This window comes from Cynocephalus volans, chromosome 1 (genome assembly GCF_027409185.1).
Source record: "Cynocephalus volans isolate mCynVol1 chromosome 1, mCynVol1.pri, whole genome shotgun sequence".
In the NCBI taxonomy this organism is placed as follows: Eukaryota; Metazoa; Chordata; class Mammalia; order Dermoptera; family Cynocephalidae; genus Cynocephalus; species Cynocephalus volans.
The window spans coordinates 122152095-122173566 of record NC_084460.1 but is presented as its reverse complement, the minus strand read 5'-3'; the positions used below and the strand labels follow the sequence as shown (position 1 = coordinate 122173566).

The following is a 21472-nucleotide window of genomic DNA, read 5'->3' as shown; positions in this document are numbered from 1 at the left end:
TTCCATTCATGGGTCAGTACCTATAACATCTTTAGAAGCCCTCACAGGCCCTGGTTAAGCTATGAACCATGGGGTTTCAAGAGGGGACTACTCAAACCCCGCAGCAGACCTCCTGCTTCCTGTGGCCCTCAGCCTTCCCAGGGCTGCCTCGCACAGAGACCCCTGGTGTGTCCTCCAAGCTTCCAGGTATGGGCAGAATCCATGACACAATCCCAAGGGCCTGGGAAGCTCTCCCTCAAGTCTACAATCTCCTTGGAAGTCCACACCTGAAACCACAGTGTGGGCACCTGGGGCTCTGCCTTCCTTAGTAAGGAACTCCCTAATTGGCACACCCAGAAGTGCCCTGCACGCCATCCTACAGGCTGTGTGGTAAGGAGATGAGGAGCGGTCCCTTTCCCTCCTTACCATCAGTTTCCGACTCTGTACAAGTGGAAGCTGGAGGGGGAGATACCAGTTTGAGGCCCCTTTTGGCTCTGGTATGTCATGGTTCCTTCGGGTATGATGTGGGCTGGGGCATGGAGGGTATGGGAGGGGGGTGTTGACAGTCTTCCACGGAGCAGGGGGCTGCTCATCTCCTCACTATGGGTGTGAGGTAAAGTAGCCCGAGCTGCTGGCAGACTGTGATCAGTGCCTGCTGTAAGGCCCAGATGAGCTTTTAGGGAGAGTTGAGGCTTGATTCGCTGCCCTAATGCTGGGAGAAGAGGCAGAGATGGACCCAGAGAAATGCAGGCTTTAGACTGTGGTCAGAGATGCCCATGGCATGTGGGCACATACCTCTGCACCTCTGGACACCCAGCCTGGCCTGGGGAGGGGGCTCTGTCCCTGGGCTTTTTTTTTTTTTTTTTTAAACAAACTGCCAGCCTTCCAGGATCTTGTAAGCAGACTCCCAGCTGTCAGCAGCTTTGTTAATGACAAGTGCTTGAGGAGAATGCTAAGCCCTGGAAAAGCTTTGTGCTCAGACCCCCAGTGCTCCAACCAGGGGCAGCTATGCAGGGTGCCACAGCCTGGAATCCAGGAGGTAGACCCGCCAGGACCTCACCTCCCATCCCATCCACTGTGCTTCTCATGGAGCTCAGTCCAAGGGTGCCCCAAAGGCTCAGGAAGGGATGCAACTCTCCAAGGAGCCAGCTGCTGTGACCTTTGGGAGGCTGCCTTGGTGGGGTACCCACATGCCACTCAGCCTCCTGCTCCCCACTGATGTCCCTGTGCTTCAGGGAACAGGGAGGCAGCATGGTGGAGAGAAACCACTGTGGGCTGTGGGGCTTGTGGGATCTGGTTCAAATCCCGCACCTGTCACTCCTCAGAGAGGCTTCGTCTGACCACACTTCCAACACATTGCCTTTCCAAGTGTCTTCACAGAGCTCAGCACCTGAATCTACCCCATTTGATCTCTGTTTACAAGTTTTCTACCAGTCTCCCAAACCCCAGTGGAATGCTAGGCACTGAGATACGAGGCTACTTCAAAACGTTTGTGGAAAAATAGAATTAAAAGATAATGCGAATCTTGCCATGAACATTTTGAAGTGCTCTTGTACATGGTAAACAAGCCTGGAAGAGCCCCACCCTCATGGAGCTCAATCTCGACAGGCAAACATGTAGCACTGTCACACGGGAACTGTCACATGGTAATTATTGGCAAATTATTAAAAATATTGCATGAGACATACTAAAAAGTTCTTCACTGTGTATCCAAACTACAAATTTAGCTGGGCCTCCTGCTATTTTTCTGGCAACCCTGGCACTGTGGGCACCTCTGGGAGGAGCACCTGAGCTGGTGCCAGGACCTTGGGCAGGTGCTTCCGGGAGCCGAGATTGAGGCCGCCGCCCCAGCTGAAGGGTGAGAAGGAGCCAGCCGGGGTGAGGGAATGAGCGTCTCCCGGCAGAGGATGTGATGCCAGGAGGTGAGGACCATGCCTTGAGGACCTGACTTTCACAGAATGTGGGGGCAGAGGGTCTGGCGACATACACAGGCACAGGTCCAAGACAGTCTCTGGGTCATATTCAGGGGTCTGGACTTTCACCAAGAGCAACAGAGTTCCTGAGGGTGTTTAAATGGGACCCTCATGATAATATCCGCATTATGAAGGTTATTCTGGCTGCTGCATGGAGGATGGATTGGGGACGGGGGCAAGACTGGGAGCCGAGAGGCTGGTTAGGAGGCTTCGCTCCGCCCCGCCGAGCAATGGTGGTGGCGTGGACAAGAGAGGGAGGGGGCAGCGGAGGAGAGAAGGTCATAGAGTCAACCGATCCTCAGGGGACAGGACCAGCAGGACTTAGCAACATGAGGACCAGTGAGGGAGCAGACGGAGGAGGACTTCCAGGTTCCTGATTGGAGCAACTGGTGATGGGGGTGCCACCCAGACAGGGGGAGAGACTGGAGGAGATCGTGGCAGGAGGGGAGAGGATGATGACTTGCATTTGGATGGGGTGAACTTAGGGTGCTAATGGGATACCACAATGGAGATGGCTGCTGGAGCTCTGAAGCAAATGCAGGCTTGAGACAGGCCTGAGTCATCAGTGTGGAGATGGAGCGCGGAGCCATGGAAACCCTGCTCCTCCTCTCCAGCCCTGCTTCAGATGTCTGCAGGCACCTGGCTGCAGGGACAGGTGGCACTGGGGCTTGAGCTCAATCCAGTGGTGGCAGCACTTCCTGCTTCTCACCCATGCTAGCTTCTGCTGCCTCACCCTCTGATTTTTCTTAGATGGTTACATGACATCTCTCAATTTTAAAGAGTCTGCAACTGATTTGATTTTTAAAACTATACAATGTGGGCTACACAGAACACATGGATGGGCCAGATCTGCTCTGGGGACTGCCGGTCGTCAGCCTTGGGCTTGAAATGAGAAGAGGGGCTAAGACAGAATGCTCAGGATCGGGAGCCCTCAGGCAATTATCTTCAAAATTTCTTTAGACACCCTGGCATCAGAATCACCCATGGAGCTTATCTAAAAATGGACCCCCAAGCTCTGTCTCCAGCGATTCAGATTCCTACTTTTCCTCAGTAGGTCTGAAGAAAGCCCAGGAATCTGATCTTAACAAGCCCATGGGTGATTTTTGATGCACATTCAAGTTAGGGGGTAGACAGAGGAGGCTGAGAAAGGTTGGCTTAGGAGGCAGGAGAAAACCAGAAGAGCAGGCCGTCAGGAGAAAAGGTCATTTCAGGAATGACGGCTGGCAGACAGGAAGGAAAGACATCGGTTTCTTGGGAAGGATCCTGAGGTTCCTCTTCATTCTCCCCCAGCATGTCTTTGCTCCTCCCCAAGGAAGAGAAATGCTTATCTAAATGTCCAGTTTCAAGCTTCTGATGGAGCCACATTTTCCAGTGAGTGTAAGTGGAGTCGATGGGCATTAAGAGGTCACTGTACACAGATGTAACTTTCTCTTCTGTGCCTTCTAGTCCTAAGTAGTAAAAAGGGGGGGGTCTCTTTCACCTCAGATGCTTTCCTGTCCTTCCTAGGCTAGGCCTCCACCAGCCTCAATCTTCCTGGAGCTGGTGGAGGGGTGGACCAGCCTTTCTCCCCATCACAGAGGTTAAGACCCAAGTGCTGGGATGGAGAGGAATGGGATGAGGTGAGGTGGGAGGTGAGCTGAGTGGCCTCACAATTTCCTTTAGCCTAGGCTACTAGCTCTCACCAGTTTAGGAAGTAGGAATATTCTATGAGGTTCTGCCAAGCCCACCGGAACTCTGCCCTGGAGCTCAAGCCACAGTTAACCATGGCACTTTTTGTTTGCTTGCTTTTCATTGATTCTTTTGCATGCACCTTCACTGGGGATGTATGCAGGAGAAATGAGACTATTGGGCCAGGATTGGATATTACTGCACCCCCCAGTCTACTCCAAAACTATACTATTATTTCTAACATCCAGCAGGAGTGCACCCCAATTTCAACCATAAGACAAGGACTAAAAAGTGTGCACTGGATTTCATAACAAGGTCACTAGTGACCTTGAACAGAGCCATATCAGTGGCATGGTAGGAAGAGCCACGCTGGAATGAGACAGGGAGGGAGTGGGAGGTAAGAAAGAAGTGCCTCTAGCCCACTCTTGCAGAGAAGAGGAGGAGAACAGTAGCAGAGGGCATGGGGTCAAGGCCAAGATGGGACGAGATGGCAAAGAGGAAGTACAGAGAGGATCAGATTGATAGTGAGGTCTCTGAGGAGGGGAAAGCTGGAAACATCTAGAGCACAAGGTGAGAATTAGCTTTGGATGAAGGGTCACCCATGCCATTTTTAACGGGAGGAAAAGAAGAGGGTGAGCCCAGGACAGGCAAGTTTACAGATCTGGTTTCAAAAAGTTGAAGAACTGCTGTCTGATGGCTCTGTTTTCTCTGTGAAATTTTGGGTGATATCCTGAGCTGTGAGTGAGTCAGAGGTTTAAGGAGGATGGAGTTTTTAGGGACTCATGGGCAGTGTGCCAGGCAAGCAGCCCCAAGGGTGAGAGGCGCATGGGACTGATCCCAGCTAGGGCTTTAAGCCTGTGTAGCACCATAGGGCTGCTGGTCCCAGCCCAGCCTGCTCAGACAAGTTCACATCCACTGGCGGACAACTTTTACATCGCTGGAAATCAGCAAATGGCAGACTCCATGGCTGCTGACACCTGGGTTCTCAATCCAGTCATTTATTTACTTCTTTGATGATGATGATTTATATATACATACTTCAAAAGCCTACAGTAACAACAGAGAAGAAACAAGGCAAATCTTCCTAGATGCCAGGCTAAGGCTCCCTTTCTCATTTTTTCCCCCAGATGGATCAATATTCTCTGATGGGGAAAGCTATACTGACAGTTTAGTATTTTTCAAGGGGTGTTCAAGAAACCTTAGCCCTGAAGATGTTTCAAGGATAAAGGTGAAAAATAGGTTCAGAAAATCCTGCATTAATACTCCCTTTCTTGGAGATTCATAAACTTCATTCACATACAAAAAGATTGGAAAAAGTTTAGGAGAAAAAAACTGATTTTGCTTCATTTTAAACCACAGACCCCTCTCCTTAACATAGCCCTACTCCCATCATCACTCAGAACTAATTGTCTGTGGATTTCACTTTAACATACAATAGTCAGATAAACAAATCACCTGCGGTAGGATCTGTCAGCCTAAGCACAGGCAACTAGTTGTGGTTGTTGGTGGCCACTATCCAGTTTATATAGCCCCTTGGTTATCTACTTGGTATGTCCAAAATGCTTGTCATTTAAATAGCTATCTCTTGAGGAAGACTTTCAGCCATTTAAGAGCGAGAATAATCCATGGCATGAATAGCAGCTTTTTAAATCTGTGAGAAAGTCCTCAGTCCAAGAGTCCAGTTAATTCAAATCCATAGAGTATACTGAACACGCTGCTGACAAGCATTCTCAGCTCCAGACACGGCCTTATAAGGTGGCCTGACATTTTCTCATGGCCCAGGCCACCCTCCAAAAATATCCAGACAGAATGAGTGGGAACTGACCTCCCTGAACATTGAAAATATGAACAAGCAGACTCTCCAATAAAAAGGAGTGCTTACACCTGCTTTATGACCCAGCTCCAAACGTTCTCGGCTTTTCAAAACCATGTAGTCTGCAGGGTCCATGATGGTGAGGGTTCTGCAGCTGGAAGAAAATAGATGGAGCCTCAAAGCATGCACCCATGCTGGTTTATTTGCTATAAAAAAAAAAAGTATCATTTCCTGTGCTCCTCCAGAATATGCTTTAAAATCTGTCTTTGCTTTATATGGACAATAAAGATCCATGACTAATTTTCATTAGTGCGCCTTCCTGCCCCTTTGGTGTTCTTGGGCCGAAGCTGTTTCCCAAACTCCTTTGGCTCGCGAGGCCCCAGATTGCTTGTGAGGTGCTGCCCCCCAGAGGGAAAGCCCAGATACTGCAACACGGTGGTGAAAATATGTTCCTGATTTTAAACATGAGCAGCTTCTGGAAACATATCTCGACTGCATCCACCCAAGGACAGGACAGATGCAAAAGCGCTGCCGTGGTAATAGGTCTATGCTCTGGAATTAGGGAGCAGAAAACACAATTTCCAAACAAAAAGATTTATGAAATGAGTACGAGGTGCTTAAACACAGAGCCTCTTACATTTTTATTTTTGCTCACCAAATGAAAGAATTTTACAGTGAATTGCCTTTTGTGGGAAAGATAATTTTTGGTAATGAGACTTGCCCCCATAATATTAAGGGTATCTCTAAAAAAAAAAAAAAAATTAGTTTCACGTGTTTAAAAAAAGTTCTGGTCAAGAAACCACACAGCTCTCTCTTCTGACTCTGGTTCTCAGTTGTAAGCAGAGGAATGTTAATAGGTATGGCTATTTTTGGTAACAGTCGCTTAGAACAGTTTCTTCACCACTAAACTGTACGACAAATGAGCCATACTACTTGTGAGGCTGGAACTTTTTTTCTTCTTTTTTAAATAATGAGGAATTGCGAAGCCAGTCTTCATTCTTGTTAAAGGGAACAGAACAACACAGCAGTATTTTTGGAATGCTGTGTGTAACAGTAGGTCTCTTAATTATACCAACGGTAATTCCTCCAGGCTAAGCCTTATGTTAACATAGTACACATAATTGCCACAAAATATGACAATGACAAATGAGAAAGCCCCCGTTTCTCATTAATTGTAAAGGTTGCATTTTCTGGGTAGCCTCTACTATTAACTTCACCATCTGTTCCTCAGTTTCAGTTGCAATAATTTTATTTCTGTTTTCATAAATGAAAAGCCTACCTCTGAAAAAGAATAGACTCCATACGAGGACAGAAGTAGTTTAACCACTGTGCTGGTAACGTATAGGCTGTGATCAGATAGCGTCTAGAAAGAAAATGTTCCCCTTTGGGACAAAGAGTGCACTCTTGGGCAGCGGTGATGGTTAACTCTGAGAAAGACCATGCAGACCCAGGAAGGGACACATTACTACTGCAAGTACCATGAGAAAGATCACCCAGGGAAATAACTGGAAAGTGCCCAGCACACGCAGAAGAAACTGAGGGTCTAGAGATGGAAGGTTGGAAGTGACCTGGCTGAAGATATCCTAAGTCAGTGTCCTTCCCACCACTTCTTACTATGAACCTGAGAGAGAGCAGAGCAGTTCCTAGGATTGCTCTGTATTTGGAGGCATTTTCAGGATGGCATACTTGAACTTCACCACATCTTGTTTTAATAAAAGATGAACACTGCTGGGCATCAGTCTCTCCCCTCTCAACTTATATTAGAAAAGTTACACTAAAGAAAACCCAGACTTCATTATAAGACGAGTTCTCAACCTTTGGCTGATTAATTTCTTAGATTTCCTGGTCACTTACATGAGGAATCCTTCTTATCTCTGCAGCCAGATTGCAGACTGGCTGGGTAAGCTTGAAGATTGGCAGGAAAGAAAGACTTTTGGGAAACCTCTAAATATAATCTGTCTTTTTCCTGTAAGTGCAGAACCATTATGACTAGGAGAAATAGATTTTAAAATTGTCAGCGAAAGAGTTAGAGTCCATAACACAACTGAAACTCTTCCATATTCCTGACACACCACATTCAGGCCTATTGAATGTGAAAAATCATTATACTCACTGGTCAGTTTTTCAAATCCAGGCAGAGCACACACAGTTTATTTCGAAATGCAACACAGATCAGTATCTTATGAATACAACTTATTACTATGTTAACTTTATCAATCAGGTAAAAACAGCTTTCAAATGCATGCATAGAAAGTTAAGCATAGTATTTGAACTCCTTATTTCTAAATATACAAAAAATACATTTAAATTATATAATTTCAGTGAATCAAAGACTTATAAAATTACAATTTTGGTTTTCACAACATAGAAAAAATACAAAAGTGACTATACATACGGTTGTGTAATTTTTTACCCAAATTTCAAAGGAGCAGTATGTTTTGAATTTGATGTTTTGTAATGTTTTATCTGAAACTCAGAATTGAAAATAATGTGCAGGTTAGACCACATCACTGCCAACCTTCTATTATAAATGAATAACCAAAAAAACAAGTGAAAAATGAGGGCACGATCTCTTCATATGCCTCTTTACCTCTATATCTTCTAAACCTTTCATGGCAGAAGTTTGCTTTAGAGGACCTTTTTTGTCTGGGAGGACAGTGCTTTACTCCATGACTAACTCTCCACGGTGCCTTTGATAATGTTTGGTACATTTTAAATGAATGATCCCAACCTTAGCAAACAGAACACAGCAAGAAGAAGATTAGCAGCTTGTATCTTCAAAGCACTACTGTGTACCTCAAAGACTTTTCTCTGTCAGAGGCCCCCAGTGGGGATCTGAAACACGCAATCAAGTGGGCAGCTGGGAAGATGATGACTTTGACTGTGCCCTGAAATGAAACTGCTAAGTCTGAAAAAATCACCACCACCAAAAACCCACGTTCTTCATTCACACTTTATAAGAAGATGTGAGAGTTGGTGGGGTTGGATATTCTCAATTTATAAAAGAACGCCACCACTTCCAAGGAGAAATTAATTCATGTTAGGGATAAAGACACCAGTTACTGAGAGAGGTTACTGAGTATTTTAAATGTTGATGTACAAAAATACACACTGGGGTTGAGACTCTTTTTCAGAAGGGAGTTGTTTGCTGTGTTCTCATTGCCAAAGTTCAATCTGATGCAATACCACTGTTTGTAACAGAATATTTTTCATAAATAGTGACAAATTATAATAGAGAGGTCTGAATAATACCCCAGCCCAGCAATCCTGGAAAACCTGCATTTTTCATGCCACCTTATATAACTATTCCAAAAACAACTGAAAAAATCTTAACTGAATAAAGTAATAAAGCTAATAAAACCAAAGTTAATTCTATTTTACAGTGGAAATACATTTTGGAAGGCCAAAATGAGAGAAAAAGTCTGAAGAATAATCTTTCCCATATATTTTGTCCATCAAATATAAGAATAGATTCTAATCTCAACACACCCAAGTTAAAAGTGTTGACTTTAAGAAGCAGAATTTTAATGTTCAATTCAAAAATAATTTATTATACACCTGCCTGCATTAAATTTTCAAATGTCTATGAAAATAAGCAAATTTGATTTTCCATTATGACATTCTTCTGATATTAGCAATTATATTTTCAATTACAACTACTCAGTAAGCTAGAATTTTAAAGTCTTAAGGTTCAACCAAAAAAAGGGGGGTGCGGGGTGAAAGGTTCCATAAAGAAGGTACTGTGTTTAAAACCTGATGCACATCTAAACTTGTGCTATACATTTTCATCCAACCCTTTCTTAAAGGGTTTTAAATGCACAGTTGAGCAATTAAATGGTATGAAGATATTATGTTAATTAGACAATGTCCATAGGGCCAAACTATCTCTTGGCTCCTACAACACGTGGAGATGATATTGCTTTTAGCTCATGACTGCCCAACTGGAACATTTTACTGAGTTTGGACTTACAGCTTGGAATTAACATAGGATCACTGTTAGGAAAAGTGTCATAACAGAAGAGTATATGAAAATTAAAAAGTAAAATAATAATGGTGTTAAAACCTATTCCTGAATGTTTTTCTGGATATTTCTAAAGCAACACCTTCCATGTGCTTTCAATAACAGATTCCCTGCTCCTAGTGACTGGATTGGCTTCAGGTCCATAAAGGAGAATAGCTATTGGCAAATCCATCAGCCAGAGGTGTTCTGAGAACAGTACTATGAAAAGTACTTGTCACTAGCTGCTGAGCTTTCCCTCTCTGAGAACTGTTATTTTGTTAACATATGATGGAGGTTGAGCTCCAGATAAGGTAGGTTCCTCACAATATACACATACTCATTAAATTCAAGCATGTTTCTTAGTGGCAGGCAGCAATGACTCAATTGAAAAAAAAATAACAACAGGGTTCTAGTTGTTTTCTGATTACGGCACTACCCCAAAGCTTCACAGGCATATACATTTTATACTTCATTCACTAGATGTGAGGGGATAGGTCCCAGCCACAACTTCAGAGCATTCCAGAGAACAAAGTTTGCCACTTCAAAAATACAAATAGTTTCCAGCATGCAGTCAAGCACTTTGAAAAGGGAATGCTAAACACACTGCAGACTGCAACATAACTCTATCGCAAGCTGGGCATTCAGTTGGTACAACTTCATTACTCAGACTGTAACTCTCAGGTATTTAGTGTTACAGATCTTTATCAGATACATGAAGGACAGAAGGAATATAAAATGCCAAATCCCTTTCTAACACCATCATAAATATTAGTAAGTTCTGGTTGAAAGAGCATGCTGCAATGGACCGGCCAGAATGTTTTATGTGACAACCTTTTAAAATAAAATCCCAGGCCCATGTGACACTGGATTTCTGTTTTTTGTTTTTTTAATATTTTAAAAATAGTTCTTACTTATTTTCTACGAAACGTATTGGGAACTCAAAAAGTCTGCAGCATTTTTTGATCATTGAAAAGTTTGTTTGGGGGGGCAGGTGCAGAAAGCAGGAACTATTCAAATTTCTTATGTTCTTCAATATAAGAGAGGATCTTTCTTCTCTGGTGTATCATATGGAAGTATAACTGGGGAAAAACTGGAAAGAAAAGAAAGAACTGGTTAAGGAGATCACTTAAATTTGCAGGTTCTTTTTAAAGTACATGAACTTGAGGTCCTCTCTGACCCTCTTTCCTTTCTGTCCAGCAACTAAGGAAAATAACAAAGTGGGCTTGAGAAAGGGGATGAAAAACACAGACTTACCTTTTTCTGCTTTAGCCGAAGGGTAAGAGTGGTGTTGAGTGGAATGACATATACTACAGTCACTGTCATTATCAATCAAGATGTCACAGAGCTGCCAAATAATCTTTACACTCTTTCATATTATCTTCACATTTATTCTGATTAGTTTCAGAACAACCAGGTGAAGAATTCTAGTGATTGAGTTATTACTCCTATTTCAAAGAGGAGGGATTTCAAAGAGCCCCAGAGAGGATATGCAACTTGCCTGGGGTCTCACAGCAACTCACTGACAGATCTGACGCTCAGTCTAGCCCCCTCTGTCACAGGTGGGGATGCGGAGGGGGATCTCCCAAAAGTACTTCCTGAGAAAGGTTGTTCTTTGAATGGGAAGACTGAGGAGGGGAAGGAGTGCTACAACATTTGATTTGAACACAACTATAAGCCAGGTTTGGGTGTAGAAAAAGCCCTAATGAAAAGTAAGCCAGTATCTTAGGCACTGGAGATTCTTCTGTTCTTGGTCATTTCACAGAATACTTTAAAAAGTACTGGCTCTCAAATGAACAAGGTGCCTCCCTAGGGAATACTTGGAAATAAGGGGAGAAGGGGGAAGGTTACTGTCATCTAGCATATGAAGCCAGAGATGCTAAAACATTCTGCAATGCAGGACAGTCCCCCACAACTAAGAATTGTCCCACCTCAAATGCCTATCATGTCCCTGCTGGGAAATGCCAGTCTGAGCTACCCGACCTTCATGAGGTAACTGCAAACTGGGGTCAACAGCCACGTAAACAGCTCCAGGTGAGATGGTCTTTGGTATAAAATTCCCTTCCTTCTCGCCCCTCTCCAGTAGCTCTAATCTCTATTTTTTAGACAGTAACATATTTGGGGGGAGGTAATTTCTACTCCTGCCAATTCTTCCCTGACAGCTTCTTCCTTTTTAAATGGGTTCCAAGTTGGCCAAGTTTCCAAGGCTCCTCCCCGAGTCCTCCCAGCCGTCAGCAGTGTGTGCACACAGATCTGAGGGAGTGCAGAGGCGGCCCATGCCGGGCAGTGCTGCCGTCCGCTCCACTCGCTGTTTCCAGGCAGGAAGTTATTCACAGAAAGGACCCAGCTTATGCGTATAATTCAGCAAGGAGAGAACTATGTTGGTACGAAAGCCAGAAAATTTGACAAGCTCTATAATCTAAAACCTAGAAGTAAGATATAATTAAGCCATAAGGAATACTAATTGAAATCATTAAAAAATGTGGGGCCAGTCACATTTCTATAGACATTTTCACTTTAGTACAGGGAAACTTTGTGAGCTTAGCACGCCAGGGACTTTTTCACTAGTATTTGTGATTACACTACTCCTCAGAGGGTGGCTACAGCCTCACAGCTAGTTCAGAGGGTCTGAGGGAGAAGAATGACCTAGAAGCCATTCATTAGGTCCTTACTGGCAGTTACAGCAAAACGATGGCCAAGTATACCTACCAGAAAGGTCAGATGCCAGAAATGAGGGCAGACAGGGTCCTTTCATTCCTTTACAGCCCCAGTGGTTCCTCAGTGCCCAAGAGAAAGGAATGTGTGTGGGAGACCAGGGATATGGGGTGCTTGGGCTCATCTCTACAGCTCTAGCAGTGACTTCTTGGTGGCCAGAACTTAGTGGCCAGAAGCCAGATGTGTGGCTTCTGCTTTTAACTACATTGGCCTATACTGAGGAAAAACACGGAGAAAATCTCCATCTAACAACAGGCTATTGTGAATTCTACCTTCTACTCTCCCAGTTTGGAACACACAGAATGGAAATGGATGGCCAACCCGTTGGGGGCTCTCTTTCCCTCCAGGGAGAGCAGGACTTGTGCAGCATGAGAGCAGCTGGAAATGCTGGGCCTGGGGCGAGTCCCGTTCTCAGCTGCTCTAAAATTAGAGATGTGGTTATGTTTACTGACAACCTGGACAGTGCCAGCTTCTCAGTGTCCTCACTCTACAGTGTTTCTCAACCTTTTTTAGCCTCCTCCCCCATAACCAATTTTCACCAATTTGGGGAGGAAAATGTAAACAGGACTTAGACATCTGCAGACACTGTATTGTACCGATACTGTACATAACTGCAACTGAAGCAGAACAGGAGAGGAGCACCTTGCCAGGGACTCCAGAGAACCCCAATACGAGAAAATTCCTGAGGCGGTGAGCCACAATTTGGGCTGCATGTGCAACAATGCAACAGTGCATCAGAACCATAAAGAAAAGGTGTTACTGTATATAATAAATGTGTATCATCAACTTCCCATTAAAGAAGATTAAAAAAACACTAAGTTGTAGAAAGAAAACCAAATTTGGTAAAGGAGACTGCATGTCAACAGCAACCTTTCCTAATTCTGCATTTTCTTCTTATAAATACAAAGCTTTGGAAAGTTGGAAATGTGCAGTTGGCTAGAGCGAACTGTACAAACTGGTCTCAATATTAACAAACTGAGCTACTGAAAATATCCAAGGCGTCTGGCTCAGGCCAGGAGCACGGTGAGTGCCAGCAGACGCAATGGTGATTTGCTGCAAGACAGGGTCTGGGCTGCAATCTTAAACTGGGTAGGGAGTCAGGGATTTAGAGGGAACTTTTTAATCTTTATTTGAAATCTACCCTTTTTGTTGGCCTACAAGAGTTAAGCTGCCTTAAAAAAGGAAATTATAGTAGACTTTAACAAAGCCAAGTTCTCTTACCATCAGGAGGCTAAGACTGGATGAAAGGGGAAGGAACTGAGGTAAAAAAGCAGACTTCTGTTGGGAGGAGAGACCTGCCCTACTCTCTAAAAGACAGCTAGTCCTGAGGTCTGTGTTTTCTCTCTGTCTTTCTCAAGGCCAAGAAGACAAATGCCACAGAACTGGATTTGTTTCCCTCCAGGAATCCTGTTACCACAGAAGGGCTGCCTGTGCTTGACCAGGCTCTTTTGCTAAATCAAGTGGTCAGCAGGGAGAGGCACAAGGTGTGGCACAGGTCAGGTCAGCAGGTGCACACAGAATAAGGTTGCTTGGGGAGTTGTTCCTTACACAGGCTGGAAATCTTGTAGGAATTCTGTGGCAGGGACCCACAGATTTTTGTCCGTGTGGAGACATCTTATGTGTTTGATTTCATGGTAACCTCCCTGTGTCTTTCCCAGTTATCCAATACGGTACATGTCTCCTATTCATTGAAAAACTGTGTTGAATTTAAATACACCCTGTGGTGCCCACTGGGAAAACATGTGTTACTCTGAGTGTGGTAAAACTGCAACTGCAAAATGTTGCTCTAGAAGGTGGAAAATGAAACTAAAGGAACAACATTAGGAAGGTGAAAAACTATTAATTTTTATTACTTAAATTTTTAGACTCTTCCACATATATCTTTTGTTTGAAAATCAACTACCTTTTACACTTGGAGAGAAACAGCCTTTAGCCACCATGGTTCCAGCACTAAAGAGGAGGACTTGATAATGAATAGAGTTGAAAATGAATCACGAAGCAGAACTACATCCAAGAATTTCTCCAAGATAAATGTTCACATGAAATCCGGATGTAGTTTTTTTCACAATGCATGAAATGCAATTTTCCCCAGAGGGACACAAACGTGCTGCTTATGACTGTTAGAATGATTCATTCAGATAATGCTGTGGGCTGAAGAAAAATCCAACCCTGTCTCAATTTAACCTAGGGTTTAGGGGAGAATATAGCATCCCTTATGGACTAAAATAAGATTCAGAGTTGCAATGGCTATGGAAATAGCTAGAGGAGAAGAAACAGTAACATTACATGTCCTTGAATATAATAAAATCCTTCTGGTATGTAAAAATCAATCATAGACTTAACATAGGATTCAACTGAATATCCAAGTCCGAGAAAAGGACCACAGTCCTCATCCTCAGCAAACAGAACTCGCCTCATAGAAGCTTCAAACATGTCGTTTTCTCTCTGTCACTGAGTCAGTTGAAAGGCACATTTGATTATCGATATATTTAAACCTTTAGCAGTACTACTAAAATGACTGGAAACCATCCTGCAGAGAACGTTATGTCCCATTCATATGGCTTTAGTGCTCAAGAAGAAAATGAGAAATATAGAAAAAATAATAATCTATTTTTTGTTATTTTTTTCTAGTTAACTACTGATCCCTTTAAAATGAAGTGACTATTTTGATATAGTAAAAAATGCAGAAATCTTTTTACAATGTTTGTCAATGCCATAATAAGCAGCTCTCAAGAGACAAAAATAAAATCAAGGTAAGGTCTTTAATGGCTTTTTGTTTTTCACTCAGCACTTTCCCCCAGTATATACTCACTGTTTCAAACCCACACACAGAAAAGGGTTGCATTTTGGCAGCTGTATTGAGAAGGGCTCATCTTTATTCAATTATTACCAGAGAAAATTCCCTTTGACAGTCAGTATTCAATAAAAACCAAAGCATTCCCAGTAAATTAGATTTACGTTTACTTGTATACGGTGCAAAAACAATTGAAAACATTTAGCTCTAGTTAATGTAGAGTCAAAATTTAAAACATAAATAAATATATGCATTACTGTTTACTTACTTGGAATGTAGGAGATCATTATCAGAATTAGGAATGCATAGTAGTCAAAGGAGAAATTGTATTTGTTAGGCAAACTGATGGAGTACAGGCTGGCCTGTCTGACAAAGGGCAGAGCTGCATATATTGTGAGCAGTTCTCCAGACACTCCCATCGGGTACAGCACAATGAAAAGTGTATACCTAAAACAAAACAAAATATTCATTTCTGAGGCTCAGAGCTAGTGTTAGCAGAAAGATGCACTACCACCCTTCTTATCAGCACTGACCTTTTAGAAAGCGATTTGTCTATAACTCTTCAAAATAACTCCCTAAAATAACTAAGGTGGGGCTGGCGAGTTAGCTCAGTTGGTTAGAGCACAGCCTTATAACCACAAGGTCATGGGTTTGGATCCCTGTACGAGCCCGCCCACACACACACAAAAATAAAATAAGTAAGGTGATGCCAAATACTAATAAAGTAGAAGCACTGAGTCATGGCTTATATTGAAGGGTCCTGCCCTGTGGGCTAAACAGGGTGGGGTTGGGGGATTCAGAAGGGTTTAGAGTAGCAGGTAGAGAAATGTTAGAAGATGTTGTCTAGGAATTCATACAACATACCAACATACACGCAATCTTGTATGGTCTGTGAACTGAAAAAAATACCACATCAAACGTGTGTATACTGCTAATTTTCAAATGTCTGTACATGCTATAGTAAAAAATGAAATATTGCTAATTTAAAAAAACATTTAAAAATTCTTAATAGCTTTTGGTCATCATGTAATTTTTCAATCAAAAAAACCCCACAATTACAATTAATATAACACGGAAGGATCCACACAATTTTTTTCTTCCCCTTTCCAAATAAAAGTGTTTATTGCAAAAAAAAAAAAAAGAAGGCATTCTCACACTTGAAATGTTGGAAACAATTGGATTATGTCCCTAACATTATCACTAAACTCATAAATTGCATAGGAGCCCGTTTTCCTTATGAAATAACGCATTTCGGGCCCAAGAACAATTTGGGTTCTTCTGCTTTGTCACTCCCTCCAACAGTCTTTTCCAACTCAGAAAACTGCTCGCAACTGTCTCAGGGATTAGTTAAGATAAACAGATGAACTATCAGCCTTTTATCCAATTCATAATGAATATTACTGGTAAAAAATATCAAAGCAAAATAAAACTGATAAGCTAAAACTGCCGTGTAATGTTTGTTTTTAACTAAAAATTAATTTAAGAATCACAGTTTCTTGGCAAAATTTCAAGGAGAACTGGACTTGGTCCAAAAAAACATCATAATGGCAGAAGCTCATCAGTAAAATTTGATATGGACAAAAAAAGGGATGTTACATCAAATTTCTATTGAATAATTTAACTGAAAAGAATTGATCCTAATAAAAATAACAAAATATAAACATTTAAAAAACTGTTTCTATTAATCAAAATTAAGCAGAGACATTTATCTTGATGAAATCTACAGACCAGATTTCTACCCGATTCCTGTGTCCTACAATTCTACTTTTAAAAACTTAGAGGAAATATTTAGGCAATACAGGGCAAATGCAGTGACGGATGATTTCAAAAGGTAGTCTTCATTCCATGTACATTTTTACCTGGCCCATTTGATGAGGTAAGGCAGATGGTTTAATAGACTGAATGTATAAAAGGAGTAACGGATAATCTCCGTGATGGTCCAGGCAATAACGAACAGGAGGACACTGTCTTCACTCTGTACCTGAAGGAAAAGGGAGACAAAAGCAAGCATGTAACAAACAGTCAGGAAGAAGTGCTCACATTGTGCAGCACCCCTGCAGAGCTGGGGGCTGACGCAAGTCCATACAGCCACTGGTCTCTCTCCTCCATGGCCATGGCACCGCACAGAAGGAGCCTGCCAAGTAAAGGGACATGTGCCTATGAGAACAGTTGTGTGCGGCCAGGTGATAAGGAGCAAGTGGGAAGGAGCTCAGCTTACTGACAAGTAAGAGCAGCAGGGAAATGAGATGAGCTGTAGCCCACAGGAAGAAACAAACATGACGAGTGAGCTCCTGCACATCGGCTGCTGGCCTGACTGGGGACAATGTGCACTAACGCTGGCAGGAGTCAAGAACAGTTAGGTAAGGAGGTGGGAGGGCAAATTGGTGGAAGGCTTGGGATCCATTACCGAGAATTTTAATTTGATTTGCATGACAACTGAGAATCCAAGGAAATTACAAAGAAGGGGAATGTAATAATTAAAGCACAGTTAGTTGAAGATGAGGCTAATTCACTGGGTAGGATGAATTCAAGTGAGGGAAGAGCTGGTGACCATCTAGCAGGCAGGGCCCATTTCTTCTCTCCCACTGGTGACTTCTTCTTGAGACTAGGACCCTGATTTAAATCCTCAACGATTATAGAAGCTTCCATGCCGGTCACAGGAGGCAACCAGAGCCAGAAGAGCTTTGAAATTCCCCACCTCCTCTGAAGTTGTTTTAATGCAAAAACCCACAAATTTTTAAAAGAGCACCTTAGGTGTTTTTTTAAGATGCTCTCTTGCATGGAAACTTATTGCTGTGGCATTAACTTTCATCACCTCCCCCATCCCACCCCAGCTGGGTTTATAATGATCTTTTGTGCTTGAAAACCAATAACAGGAAACTACCTTGCACCCCAATTCACTTTAGTTTCCTCACACCCCAAACAGTCCTCAAGTCAGACGTGAATACGAAATCCTACTAGGTAAACTGATCACGTCTCGACTACAAGATGAACTTTCTGTCTCACTCCTAATACCTAACACAACAAAGGTACGGCATTCTAGTCTCAACTTCTGCTTCTTTCCATCTGCAATGCTGATCATTTTTAGCACTTATATTCTTCCTCAGAAAGTGTACATGAAGAGCAATCCACCTACCTATTGAAATAAGTAGTCATTTACATACCTATTAAGTAAATCGCTCTGACAGAGAAGTTCATAAATGCATAGTTACTATTCTCTAAAAATAATAAGAATTTATACTGTCAAGAGCAAGAGCACTTTTTATTTTCCGGGTGCTCTTATATTAGCCAAAGTAAAGCAAAAATTTAACACCTCTAAAGCTTTCGTGTTTAGATTTTTCAGTTTGTCTCCAAATCCTTGCTTAAAACTATCTATACTAAAATATAATTTCAGAGCATACTTTGCTTTTTGGTGTATTTTGTAATCCTCCTCATCTTAAGGAGATATGTTTTTATAGCTATGGGCTGAAGCCTTGCCTAAAAATCTCTGGGTTACAACAGGATGTTTTCCTAACATTTTGTACTGTAATCATCTTGAAAGCAGGTAGTGTGTTTTTATTCATCTTTTGATTTCCAAAAGCACTTTGTGCTTTTCACAAGTAGAAGCTCGGTACATATTTGTGAAGCAAACAAATTAAATTTTAATCAGGTCACTCCAAGACTCAGTTCTGTTCTTTTGTTGGCTCATATTAGTTTCTGTATAGTCTTGGTGGCCTTCAAATAGACAGGTAAAAAACAAACAAACCTCCCACTTTGACCCAGCCTAGAGGTTGATTATTTGATTCACCACAATCCCCATCCCCCAAGTTAGACCTTAAACGAAAGAACTATAACAAACTCAGACTCGGCTAAATGTGAAAGCTCCCAGAGTCCAGCTGTGAAGACCAGGTCATTAAAAAAAAGGCTGCTGATGGGGGAAATGACCATTTTGTGCAAAATGATAACTTCAGATAAACAGAAAATGCAACATTTTTATCAACAAGGAACTTGGATAAAGTCAGAGATCAACCTGATCTGTAGATAATTATCTAATAACACAAAATGGGGGCAAAATGTAATGAATGAGTTAAAATCAGTAAGATCTTGCACAGATACATGTACATTCATTTCATTAGCAACATTATTCACAATAATCAAAATGTGAAAGCAACACAAATATCCACTGATGCACGGATAAGCAAAATGTGGTATGTACATACAGCGGGATATTATTCAGCCTTAAAAAGGAAGGAAATTATGACACGTGCTATAATATGGATGAACCTTGAGGACATTATGCTAAGTGAAGCAGGCCAGTCACAAAAGGACAAATACTGTATGATTCTACTTATATGCAAGTACCTAGAATAGTCAAATTTCATAGGGACAGAAAGTAGAGACAGAAGCTTGCCAGGAGCTGGGGTGGGGAAAAATAGGGAACTATTATTTAAACAATACGGAGTTTCGGTTTGGGAAGATGAAAAAAGTTCTGGAGATAAATGATAATGATTATACAACAATGGGAATGTACTTAATGCAACTGAACTGTATACTTACAAATGATTAAGATGTTAAATTTTTTGTATATTTTACCACAACAAAAAAATTTCTTAAAACCCCAGTAAAATCAAATTTAATAGGGCTAAATGTAAAGTTATATATGATTCAGCAACCACAAAATAACTCCAGTACAGAATGGAGAAGACCCGACTTATAAAACCAAGAGATTTGGACTTTGGGGTGAAGCTCAAACTTCACAGCAGCCAACAGGACGTGAGGTGGCTGTTAAACAAAAGCCAGTATTCAGCCACATTGAGTCCCTTCCCTATGACTACATTCTAAACAGATTAGATCCCACCTAGACATCAGTCTGTTACAAGATCCCCTAAACCAACAGAGCTTACCTTGGAAAAGAGGATAAGCATGCTAAAATATATAAAAGGATACCATGCACAAGAGGCATATGGACAGGAGACTAATGGATAAAATTAGCAGGGAATAAAATGCCCAGTTCAAAATAAGAAAAACTATAGTTGACTAATAAAATAGGCCATCTCGCAAAGCTATGAGCTCCTGGGCCCTGGCCATTTTCAAACCAAGACTGCCCAGGAGAGTCCTACAAAGTATGGATGGCTGAGCTGCACAGGAGCCAAAAAGGGCTTCCGGCCACTGCTCTTTGGGAAGGTGTGTCCATGTGACTCTACATGGAAAAGGAATGAAACTCTGGCTGATACTAACTTCCTTGAATGAGCTGAAATTTTTTTTGTTGGGGAAAAAAATGGGTAGAGATTTTAATAGTACTTCTTAAAAATAATATTCCTTTATCAAAGATGGCAGTAGAAGAGAGAATAACTGTAAAGATTTCCTGTCACTACTGATTGCTGAGTATGGGAAAAGAATGGGAATAATTCTCTGGCTATCCGTTCCCCCCACCTTGGTAAGGTCTTCAATGGTCCATGTCTCATCATTTGGATCCTCAGCCCCGACAGGTCTGGACACAAGGGATGTGCAGAATCAATGCCCCTTAAATTGGATGATAATATATTTTTCTTTTTCAAAAGCAAGAGTTAGAAATATTTTTCTAACAAGTGGGAAGCCTCTTTTCTACTAAGGGCAAAAGAACAGAGAAAAAGAATCATTTGTTATCTTCACAGGAGTAAACAAACAAAAGCCAGTTTAGCTTAGGAAGGTTTTTTAAGAGGCAAAGGACTAGGATTATAAAAAATTACAACTCAGCTACTTTTTGAATTAGAAACATACAATTTTATTAATCGTCAAGAATAAAAGGTTTAATATGTGCACACAAAGAATTGCATGCAAATGTTCATAGCAGTGTTATTCATAATAGCTGAAAAGTAAAAACTCAAAAATCCACCAGCTGGTTAGTAAACAAAATGTGATGTATATCTACACAACAGAACACTACTTACAACATAAAGGAAAGAAATATCAACACATGCTACAACATAGATGAACCTCAAAAACATTATGCTGAGTGAAAGAAGCCAAGTGCAAATAACCACACATTACGTGATTTCATTTATATGAAATGTCAAGAAAAGGCAAATCTAGAGACAGAAAGTGCATTAGTGGTTGCCCGGAGTTGGGAGTGGGAATTAACTATAAAAGGGCACAAGAGATCATATTGTGGTGATGGAAATGTTCTAAAACTAGATTATGATGATGGTTGCACAACTTAATAAATTTACTAAAAAGCATTGAGTTGTACACTTAAAAATGGATGAATTTTATAAAGTTGTTTTTTAAATAAAAAGAATAAGAGATTTGCTTTAAATACCCATTATTACCTTTTAAGGGAAAAAGGGACATATAGGGCAAAGAGGGGAAGGGAGAAAATGGGCGGTTTATCAAGGTTTACGAAGGAGAAGAGGGAGATGAAAGTGCAGGTTTAGGTCAGGTTGCCAAAAATGTCTCAAAACCATGTTTGAAAGTTGTATATTCACAACAATGGGCACAAATAATGGGGTGGGCACGGGCAGCCCTTCGCGTTAAATCTTCCTTTGCCTGGTACAGTGAGCTACGTATTGGATACT

At 41.8% G+C, this 21472-nt stretch overlaps 1 protein-coding gene across 1 annotated transcript in view; it reads right to left on the bottom strand.

The window, feature by feature from the left end:
* Positions 1 to 8956: 8956 nt before the first annotated feature.
* The window catches only part of HACD2 (3-hydroxyacyl-CoA dehydratase 2), a 91383-nt gene continuing 78867 nt past the window's right edge, over positions 8957 to 21472 (bottom strand). The window contains exons 5-7 of the mRNA XM_063099908.1: positions 16799 to 16920; positions 15208 to 15386; positions 8957 to 10523 (exon numbers count right to left, since the gene is read on the bottom strand). Of these exons, the coding sequence (XP_062955978.1) occupies positions 10441 to 10523; positions 15208 to 15386; positions 16799 to 16920 (384 nt within the window). The 3' untranslated portion in view covers positions 8957 to 10440. The remainder of the gene's footprint in view (positions 10524 to 15207; positions 15387 to 16798; positions 16921 to 21472) is intronic.